The sequence below is a fragment of the Galeopterus variegatus genome, unplaced genomic scaffold (assembly GCF_000696425.1).
Source record: "Galeopterus variegatus unplaced genomic scaffold, G_variegatus-3.0.2 Scaffold1686, whole genome shotgun sequence".
In the NCBI taxonomy this organism is placed as follows: Eukaryota; Metazoa; Chordata; class Mammalia; order Dermoptera; family Cynocephalidae; genus Galeopterus; species Galeopterus variegatus.
Genome location: NW_007727797.1, coordinates 319,774 through 330,449, shown reverse-complemented (window position 1 = coordinate 330,449; position 10,676 = coordinate 319,774). Strand labels below are relative to the sequence as shown.

The 10,676-nt window shown below is 39.4% G+C and overlaps 1 protein-coding gene across 1 annotated transcript in view; it reads right to left on the bottom strand.

The window, feature by feature from the left end:
• Positions 1-3,883: 3,883 nt before the first annotated feature.
• Positions 3,884-10,676, bottom strand: part of LOC103595116 (spondin-1-like) — a 134,784-nt gene continuing 127,991 nt past the window's right edge. Inside the window, exons 5-6 of the mRNA XM_008578433.1 lie at positions 6,512-6,634; positions 3,884-4,208 (exon numbers count right to left, since the gene is read on the bottom strand). Of these exons, the coding sequence (XP_008576655.1) occupies positions 4,192-4,208; positions 6,512-6,634 (140 nt within the window). The 3' untranslated portion in view covers positions 3,884-4,191. The remainder of the gene's footprint in view (positions 4,209-6,511; positions 6,635-10,676) is intronic.

Here is a 10,676-nt window from a genome sequence, read left to right as displayed (position 1 = left end):
CCACAAATGGTTGGTCTTATTCATAAATGTGAAGAAACTAAGCAAGCTAAATATTACAAAGCTAACAATTCTTCCCAAGGTAATTTTGGAATTTAATGCAATTCACTTAAAATTCTGACAGAGCTTGCTTTATAAAATGGTTTCAAAATCATCTGTGAAAAGAGAAAGACAATACTGAGGAATATTTTAAAAAGAAGGAGCACTTCCATTTCCAAGCCAGAAACCTGGCTTGTCAGCTTTGATGCTTCTCTCTCTCACTCCTCCACATCCAATTCATGACAGGATGTACCACTAAAAGATATGTCAAATCTATCCATTCTCTCCATCACCACTTCCACTACCATGGCCCAAGTGTCACTATCACCCACTAAATCACTGCAATGTCCTCCTGACCCACTCCCCACATACTACCAGCCCCACCCAATCTGCTCCCCGTGCAGCAGCCACGTGTGGTCCCATCTCTCTGCTGCCCTAACCTATTCAGCAGCTTTTCATTGCACGTCTCCCTCCAATCTCTTCCTTACTCATTTTGTATCTGCTTCTCATTCATTCATTCATTCATTCAACACTATTTATTTAGAACATTCACTGTGTCAGACAATGAGAGAGGCCCTGGGGAGAGAATGAGCAAAACAGACTCGATTCACTCCAATACCCTAGTGGTTTTAAAGGCAAAGGACAGTAAACATGAAAAAAGATTCAGCTGTGTTTGTAATTAAACCAATGCCAATTTAAAATAAGATTTTATAAATGATCATTAATTTGGCAAAACCCAAACAAGAAAGCTTAAATCAAATGTTAAGGAGGCTAGGAAAAATGTATATATTTATTCATTATTGGTAACATATGTTGAATCAATACAAATGTTTTGGGGAAGAATCTGGCAAGAGGTTTTTCAAGAGCTAAAAAAAAAAAAAAAAGTCCATATCCTTTGACCCAACAGTCTTACTCCTGGGAAATTATTTCAAGGAAATAATTCCAAGAAAGGGGGAAGGGTGGAGGAAAACTTACATATAAAGTTTTCTTATTGTAGTGCTTTCTATATTAGCAAAAGACCTGACATCATCTAAATGGTCAGCAAAAGAATAGTTAGATAAATTTAAAGCAAGCTGAAGTAATTCATTACGATGATGGAAACAAATTAAATGCAGAAAGTAGGACACAATGTGTTTGAATGTGATGTGGAAAGTATATGGATGAATACAAGAAGAAATAAAAGTAATTTCCAAGTGTTAAAGTGCTGGTTTTTATGTGATTGAATTTAGCAATTAATAATTTTTAAATTAAGTGACCTAATGGAAAAGATGGTTGAACTTTATTATAAAATTAACTTTGATTATGTAGAGTATATTTCCCAGTGGTCATATTTCTATTTTAGGCAATGTGTTGTCAAATGAAAAATATAATTGGCTCCTGGAAAAAATGTTCTTTTCATCAATGAGTATATGATAAACAAAATTAAAACTGATGCTATATCAAAAATGGGGGCAGTTATGCAGTTTACACTGTCAAGGGAGATTATGGGGTCTCTACGGAGTGTAAGAATTTGTCAAAACCCAAGAGCTGTATTCAGAGCTAGAGAATAAAAAGACTCAGCATTTTTTAGGCAACTTCCAGTCCCCTGGGAAAAACTGGGCATGTTTCCAACCCCCAGGATATTCTGATGTGGTAACAGCACATGGTAACCTTGTTCCTGTGAAGCAGTTGTTCCTGGACCATGACTGGGAACTACAGACTTGCAGTGCCTAGGCCAGACACTACAAGAGCTTGCAGTTCTCCTAATGCCTAAGGGTTCAGGAACTCTGCTCAGGTTCAACAAATCCAGACCTTTTCTTTCTGACATCTAAGTTAGGATCTCTGCAGAGCAGATCTTTGCACAGTGGGGCAAAGCTGTTCAGTATAGCACAGGATGTGGTGCTAGTTGAGTTCATGTAAATACACCAGGGCCTCATTAAAAGATGCTTTGTGTATAAGATATTTCATTTTACTGCAGAGGATAGAAGATTATTTGCCTCTTGACAGTCCCCAGAGGAAGACGAAAGGAAATCAGGAGATCTAAGCTTTGATTTTGGTTTGGACACTCTGGCTATGTGATCTGAGCCTGTAACTTCTTTGTGCTTCAGTTTTCTTTCACTTATAAAACTAGGAGGTAAAACTTATATGATCCTGCCTTAAAGTGGATGTCTAGAGCTATTTGATTGGGAGTATTTTTTAAAAGATTTCACTATTTCCAGATGACCAGCAGAGATTTATGGTATTACAATAGAGAGGGAATGCCAGAGGTCTTTTAGGCCATCCCCCTGCCTTCCTTCTTATCTCAACATGTCTAGCCCCTCCTAGAGTGAGGGGTGTCATGACTGCAGGGTGCTCTGTACTTGAATGGAGGAAATCCCAGAAATCACATTTGGAAAAAAACATTTTGTATAATGGTGGGAAGAGCCACCTGCAGATGGGGCCCACCATAAGAGATGGCTGGAAGCACAAGGGTGTTGCCCAATCCTCTGTGAAGACTCCAGTGTGAATTCTCAAGGCAAGTTAGCCAAAGAGAACTGAAGTTCAGATGCCTTAGGTTGCTATCTTTCCTTATCGCAGAGGTTCTCAAAGTGGGGACGCTGAGACCTTTTCAGAGGGTGTGTGAGGTAAAAACTATTTTCATAACAATATTAAGAAATTGTTTGCCTTTTGCAACGTGTTGATATTAACACAGGCACTGAGCACAGAGCAGGGCAGTGGCCCTGAACTGTATTAGCAGGCAATGAGTTCTTCACTGCCATGTACCCACAGTAAACATGACGACAAAAAGTCTGTTTCTCTTAAGAATGTCCTTGATAAAACAATAAAAATGATTAATTTCGTAGCAGGCAATGAGTTCTTCACGACAAAAAGTCTGTTTCTCTTAAGAATGTCCTTGATAAAACAATAAAAATGATTAATTTCTTTATTTCACCTTTGAGTACACATCTTTTTATCATTCTGTGTGACTAACCAGAAAATAGGCAAAGGCACTTCTGCTGTATGATGGTTTTGAATAAAAGCGCTTAACATGATTCTTTGAGGTGCAAGTTGGACGAGCCACTTTTTATGTTCATAGAACATCATTTTTACTTTAAAAAACAAATGACAGACAAATTATGGTTATTCAGACTTAGGAATTTGGCACACATTTTCTCAAAAATGAAGTGAGCCTGTCACTTCAAGGAAAACAACTGACAATATTTTTTGCCAATGATAAAATTTGAGCTTTCAAGCAAAAATCAGGATTTTGGAAAACTTGTATCCATTACTGTGAACTTGATAGCCTTCCAATACTTAAACACTTTTCTGATGAGATTGGTAGTGATATGAATGGATGTGATATTTTTTGATTCTGTTTAATGAACTGTCTCAACATTTGGATGATCTGCATAACTTAGTAAACCAATATTTTCCGAATGAGCAATGTATGATGTTATAAAACCAAGCACTTGTGAAAGAACCATTCAAAGTGGAAGGTAAAGCAATGCATTTTAATGTAAGAGAATACAAGTTCAGTGATGTAGTTTCATATTCTACACTGTAATTAGCCTTTGGAAGACTATGATTTGTAGAGTTTTGGTGTAGTATCAAAGATGATTATCTGTAATTATCTAAAAAGGTTATTAAATTCCAATTACATAGCCATGTGAGACAGAATTTTCTTCATATACTTTAACCGAAAAAATATACCACAAAATGTTGAATGCAGAAACAAAGGTAAATGAGAATCCAGGTGTCTTCTATTAAGCCAGAAATTAAAGAGATTTGTAAAAATATGAAACAATGACACTCTGCATTAAATTTTGAACAATATAGTTATTTTCACAAAATATGTTATTTATGTTAACACGGAATGAGTTTATTATCGTTATTTTGTTATATGTCACTTTTATAAATTAACTAATAAATAATATTTTTAAATTTCTCAGCTTCAATTTTTGATATGGTAAACATTGATAATTATAACCCATATAAAACAAAATTATGTTGGAGTTTTCAGTGATTTTTAAGCATGTAAAAGGGGTCTTGAGATTAAAAAGCTTGAGAACCACTGTCCTAAGATCCCTGCGGGGAAAGTGGTGTTTTGGAAGACTAATTAATAAAGGAGCGGGGACTTGGCATCTGTCAGCACTGATGTGAGGAATCTTCTCTGGGATTGATGACAAGGTCTGGTTATCAAGACAGAGTCATCCCTGCAGTGGCAAAAGAAAATTCATCTATTACCTAAGATTGGTAGAAATCACTTTTGAGAACATCGAATTTTCAAGGTCCTGATTATACCCTTCCTGTGCCCTTCCAAATGGCTCCAATCTCCTGAGTGTACAAGTTCACCCCTTTTCCTCCAAGGAAGGTTTGGCCCACACTCACTGCTCAGTACGAGTGTAAGCTGGACATCTGCCTCCCAGGTCATAGAGAATGCCGCTCTGAGTTCAATCACCAGTACATGGTACTTGGGACTCCTCCAAGGAAGGTTTGGCCCACACTCACTGCTCAGTACGAGTGTAAGCTGGACACCTGCCTCCCAGGTCATAGAGAATGCCGCTCTGAGTTCAATCACCAGTACATGGTACTTGGGAGGGCACCAGGCACTTCTAAGCATAAGAATCAAAGATGAGCATGTCATGGCTTCTGTCCTAGAGAACTTTGCACTCTGGTGGGGAAGAAAGACTCCTGAAGAAACAATTGCAGTATGATGTGATAAATGCTATTCTGACCACACTTTTCCAACCAAAAATTAGGACATAATCTGACAGACAATGTAACATAACATCTGACAATGTAACAATCCCGGGGGGATCTGGAACACATGTCTACTATATTTATACACTCCCAACTCCACAGAAATTCTGTATAGATTTGTACTAGATTTGGCCCAGAGACCTAGAAACAATGGTTTTGTATTCCTTGCCTTCCTCCCTGCCCCACCCCCATCACCCCAATTCTGGGAAATGACAATGGCAGAATAGAAAAGGGCAAGAAGCTCCTTAGGATCACAAAAGATGAGTAATGGGCTCCTAACATTTTATTTCTTCTGGGTTAGTGGATGGGAGGTACTGGAGGAAATTTTTCCCATCATACTTGTTCCAAGTGTTTTTTCTTCCCCAGGACACAGAGTCCAAGTTTGTTCACACAGGTCTCCCACACCAGCTGAAGCAGATCAGGCTGAATCCCAGAGTCAGAAGAATGAACTAGTAAAAGGCTTCTAAGATCCCAAGCCTTGTGGGTAAAATTAAACAATAGGACTCCTGATCTGCCCAGAAATGTTAGAGTCCCCTCTGGGTGGTCTGTTTGGGGACCGTGGAGGTTCTGGTGTGGCCTGGGTCTTCTGACGTCCCAACCATGTGTACTTTTCTCCCCTCTCCTCTTCTTAAAGACCCAAATCCCTCTTTTTAATCTCTTTCTCCATTCCTACTGTTCTTTCCCAGCTGTGGTAACTCCAAAGTGAAACACACCAGAACAAAACAGACAATGAACAGAAAAAAACACTCTCAGTGCCACACACAGACATCCTGCCACCCACAGTTAGAGAGAATGGGCAATGCTGGGTCTTAAAGGCAATCAAAACTAAAGGCAGAACCAGGAGCCTGACAAGCCCTTCTTTGAATCTTGGACCCCCTACTTACATTTTACTATGGGCAAATCATGACATCTCTCTGATCCCCAGTGAGCTCATCCACAAGAAAAGGTTATTTTGAGGATTAAATGACATAACATATGTAAAAATGCTTGGTACATGGTAAGTCCACTATTCATAGTTATAATTTTCACATCTTTTTGTGTGATAATCTGATTAGCGTCTGGCTCCCTGCTAACTCCTGGGAACATGGGTGCATCTCTTTTTGTTTACTATTATATCTCTAGAGATGTGAGCACAGTACCCGGCACATGGTAGGCATTTGTTAAGACAATTGTATGATAAAAGGGAGTTGGTAGGGTCCTAATTAAGGATCTACTCCAAAATATAAAGTTGGAGTTTTTTTGACAACTCTCATGGGTTAGTGCTGGCTATCTGGAGCATGGTGTCATGAAGGATTCTAAGGTGGCATCTGGAATCTGTGGGGAAGGGGCATTCTAGTTGATTACCAATAGCTGCTATAGTTGAGTATTCATTGACCTTGGTCTATGGAGTCAAGAGCAGGTCCCTTTCGCCAGATATTTACAGCACAAATAGGCCAGTTATGTAATTCATGGACAGAACTGTTTCAGGAGGATTGAGGTTATGAAATGTCCAATCTGAAGATAAGTAGCATGACTTCAAGAATATTTTGTTAAACACAGACAAGAAAACAATTAGAACAATGCTATGCAAAGAAGTTAAAAGCATACCACAATTATGTCTGCCTGTCTCAATGAATTTACTTACTTGGAATGTGTGTTTCATGAATCAGTTGATAACAGTGAGCAGACCTGACATACTTCAGCTAGTATATCCACAACCAGACAGACCTTTAGCAACATGCTTTTCCCCAACCCATAAAGCAGCTACCGTACTCACGAGGGTAATCTTTTGGGTGTGTCTTCTCTGACCAATTCCCATAAAATGTGAGTCTGTACTTGGCAGTTCCACAGGCACAGCAGTCTAAGATTGGCTTGTCAGTTACTCCATCAAACGTGGAATCTGAAACATTCAGGAAAGTCACAAAGTTGGGCAGCAAATATGAGTTGTGTACAAGGCAGCACCATCTATGTCTCATCCTATCCTTAACCGCTAGGAAAAAAAGAGGAAATGCAGTTTTCATTGATTAATAAGACTCAACCAGATCAGTGCTTGGGCTATAAAGGATTTTGTATGCCTCTAGGTACAATAACTATATTTTGCAAATAAAAAAAATTCAGAGCTTTTGCTCTGATAATTTGGCATATCTACTGGATCAATAGGGTAGACTATTTGAGATGGGGGCTATCTTGGGAAATCAAGGGTAAAATTTACCCAGTTATCCTTTCTGGATCCTGGTCTCCTTCCCGACCTCTCTTACAACAGGATTTTTCTATCAAATTTTAAGAGGAATACACGTGTGTATCTTCTCTAAGAATATGATCTGGTGCCAAAATGCAAGGACCAGAAGGAGCAGCTTTGAAGGACAGCAGTAAGAACAAGTAGAGAAACATAAAGAACTGCTGAATATTAAAAAAAAAAAAAAAAAAAGACGTGCATGAATAGTCCCATCACTTATCATGCTTTCAGAGACTTTACTAGGATGGGTAGGGGTTTGGAAATACATTGGTCATAAGTTCAGGTTTACTTCTGGATATACAAGCAGCCAGGAACAACTTAGCCAGTTTCCTCCTCAGCCCCCATTTTTAGCTGTGAATAGCTGGTGAGTGTTGAGAGGGAACATGAATAAATTCAGTATTTTTGACTGTCAAATCCACATCCTAACTGTGCATTGTTGCTTTCAGTTTGTTCTGCTTCCTGCAAGACAAAAACAATGACTACAGAGGCAACTCACTTCAATTGCTTTTACTTCAGTCCCCCTAGCAGGATTAACATAAATGTTGGTTTTCGGAAGTTGGACATTTACTCTCAAACATTATACAAAGAGCAGCAACAAAGAGTATAAAAGTCATTTTGGGTGTCAGGAAGAACATTTTACAAGTCTTCCTTTTGGAATTCATTGGGTTCATTCAGTTTGAATATGAAAAATCAGTGATGGGTAGAAGTGCATTCTGGGTTCTAGGATGCAGACGAAGTATGGAATGTTGTAATAACAACTACGGTGTACTGAGTCTTTGTATGTGTTGATCCTTTTCCATGTATTGTCTCATTTAATCCTAACAATCCTAGGAGGTAAGTACTTTGTTTATCCCCACTTTTACAGATCAGTAAACTGGGGCAGGTTTGGTAACCTGCTCAAGGTCACAGGGTTAATGAGTAGTGCAGGCAGAGCTTGAGCCCAGGTCCTCCTGGGTCCATAGCCCATGCCTTTAATCTCTACCCAAATCATTCCACAGAAGACCTTCTCTGGACAGGTCTGCACAAACACCAATAAGAGAAATTTTTCTGTTTGTTTCTGTTTTGCTTTTCCAAATGAAGAATGATGCTCCAGGATTTCTAATCAGTCTGAAGGAGGAGGGTGGGACCATCCAAAGTAGAAATCATTGCTTGTCTACTTTTTGTATACTTCAGAGAGGCCGAGCATTGTCTGTGCCTAAGGAAAAGCTCCCCTGCTGCCTTATGTGCTGGAAGCCCAGATCTGATGCCTGCATGAGTCTGTTGAATATATTTCAGGAAGGGTAACATAAATCAGTAATTCCTGAAGATTTTGTCTTTTTGCATTCCTGTTACGATCAACTATAATGTAGGAAACCTAAATTAGTTTTGAAAAAGGGATTCAGAACTAAGAGATACATGCTGGGGTTTCAATTGTTACTACCAGGCACTGTTAAATGAGGCAGCAATAATCTCTCAAAGAACCCAAATAAGGCCACTGGTAGCTTTACCTTATCAAAAAGGCTTTCAGATATAGGTGGTAAACTTACAAGATATTTTCAAGGATTCAAAAGAATGCACTTACAGTAAACCTTCTGGAATTTCAAAGGAAAATAAGCTTCCATTTAAAAAATAAATTTCTGAGTTTGAAGATAAAAACAGACATGCGGTTTCCTAAGGGAAAGCCTATTGAAAATGAATCAGGCTTCCAAAGTGCAGGGATAACAAGCGCCAGCTCGCTGCTCTTCCACCCGCAGCAGGGCCTGGCAGACACGGCTTCCGGCCGCTGAGCACCTCCTGAGCTGCTCTCCCTCCTGCTTTTACTCTTCATCCATTGGCTTCCTCTTCAGCCCTCTCCTGCATCCTTTGTTCTTCTTCCCCCTTTCCTCCTTTTCTCATCATCCCTCCTCTGCTCACCTTTTCCTGTCTTCTCTGCGCTTCCCTTCATCTTTCCTTCGCTTTGTGTCTCACCTTTAATTGCCTGTGACATGGTATTAAAGTGTGTGTATGCATGTATTTATTACTAGGTTACTTTTCTAACTATTTTATGTTTCTCTGTCCTCACTGTAAGTAGCTTCATGTTTATGTTGCTTTTTAAAAATAATCCTCACCATTGCTTTTTATCTGTGCAGCTCTTAATTCTTCTTCTGTGGATTAATGGCTTCAACTGGGAAAAAAATAAGAGATACACGTTTCTCTCGCCCCTTCCTTCATAGATTTGGTTTAACTTGACCAGGGAGCAAAGAATGCAGAGACTTGAATGAGAGCTAGAGATAATTAAGTGAGCATATGTGCACATTAAAAAACTCTCTTTGCTGTACACTTACATTCTAGAGACTTTCTTAATGGGATCCACTTTAACTGATAGATTTCCTCATAGGTCTGCTGTCTCCAGGGATCAACTACCATCTACAACCACACCTAATGATCCTACAGTCCAGGGCTGCTGGACCTTTTTGCTCACCAAGTTGCCACTTGGAAGCAGCCTTTGTATAGAGATGTGTGATTAGTCATTTTGATAGGATCTCTGCCTCACAAGTAACAACTAAATAGAAATTTGCCAGATCCTTTTATTGACACTGTATCTACAGAACTTTATCATATTCACAGCTTAGACAGGCTTCACACAACCTCAGGATTTAGGCCCTGGAAAGTGCATTTTAGTTAATGATTGCTGTCAGTACATGAATTTATCAGTGAAATGTTTCCTAAGAATCCTCAAATTCTGGAAACAAGGCTGTTCTCTGACTGTCAAACTTACACGGCCACACCACAATGGCTGTGATTAGCCATCTGTGGGGGCAGACCAAGATGTGGGCTGTAAATGTGTGATCCAGAACAACAGCAACTCCAGCCCACGGCACCTAGATGCCATCCCATGAAGGTAGGCCAGGAAGGGGATTGTCATTTAGGAACCAAAAGCCTCATCAGTTGACATGCTCCCTGTTTGGAGAAAGGCCAAGTGAATTTGTGGGCAATTGAACACAGTAAAGAAAGCCCCAAAAGCTACATGTGCAGGGCCCTGGCCTGAAGCTTCCAGCTTTCCAGCCCCAATGACAGATATGGCCCTAATGCAGGGCATCCGACCCTCCCTCCTTTGCTGTTTCCATGCTCTCAGAGCAACTTCCACATTGGACTCAGTTTCTGTGCTAGCTCATCTATAGGGAGACAATGCATTGAACAGCCAAAGCAATGATGCAAGCCACTAGATTGGGAGGTGGTCGCTTTGATAGAAAAGCACTGGTTAAAGGCACTGACTCCTAGCTTCAAACCTTTCCCTTTACCACTGGCTGTATCATGCTGAGAGCTATTTAAACCTTTTGTCTCAGCCTCCTTATCTCTAAAATAAGGATGTTAAAATAATCTTGGCCATATAGGGTTCTTGTGCAGATTACATGATTAATGCATGTGAAGTGCTTAGAAGAGCACCTGGCATGTGGCAAGCACCCCCAAAATATTAGCTATTATTATTATTTTCCAAGAAGACATTTCTCAACCTTTCTTTTTCTTACTGGCTTATGATTTCCTAGAGTTGGAGAGGATTATTTCTTTTCAAAAGACTAATTGCTCTAAACACAAATAAAAATTCTGCAAAAATGAATAGAAATGAGATAGTTAAGCTATATAATTATAGGACATTTTCTATTTTTATTTAGGTATCTAATGATTTCTAAATACATTCAGATGTTTAAGGTCTTATTTTTTTTGTGTGTGTGTCTTTTTTGTCTTT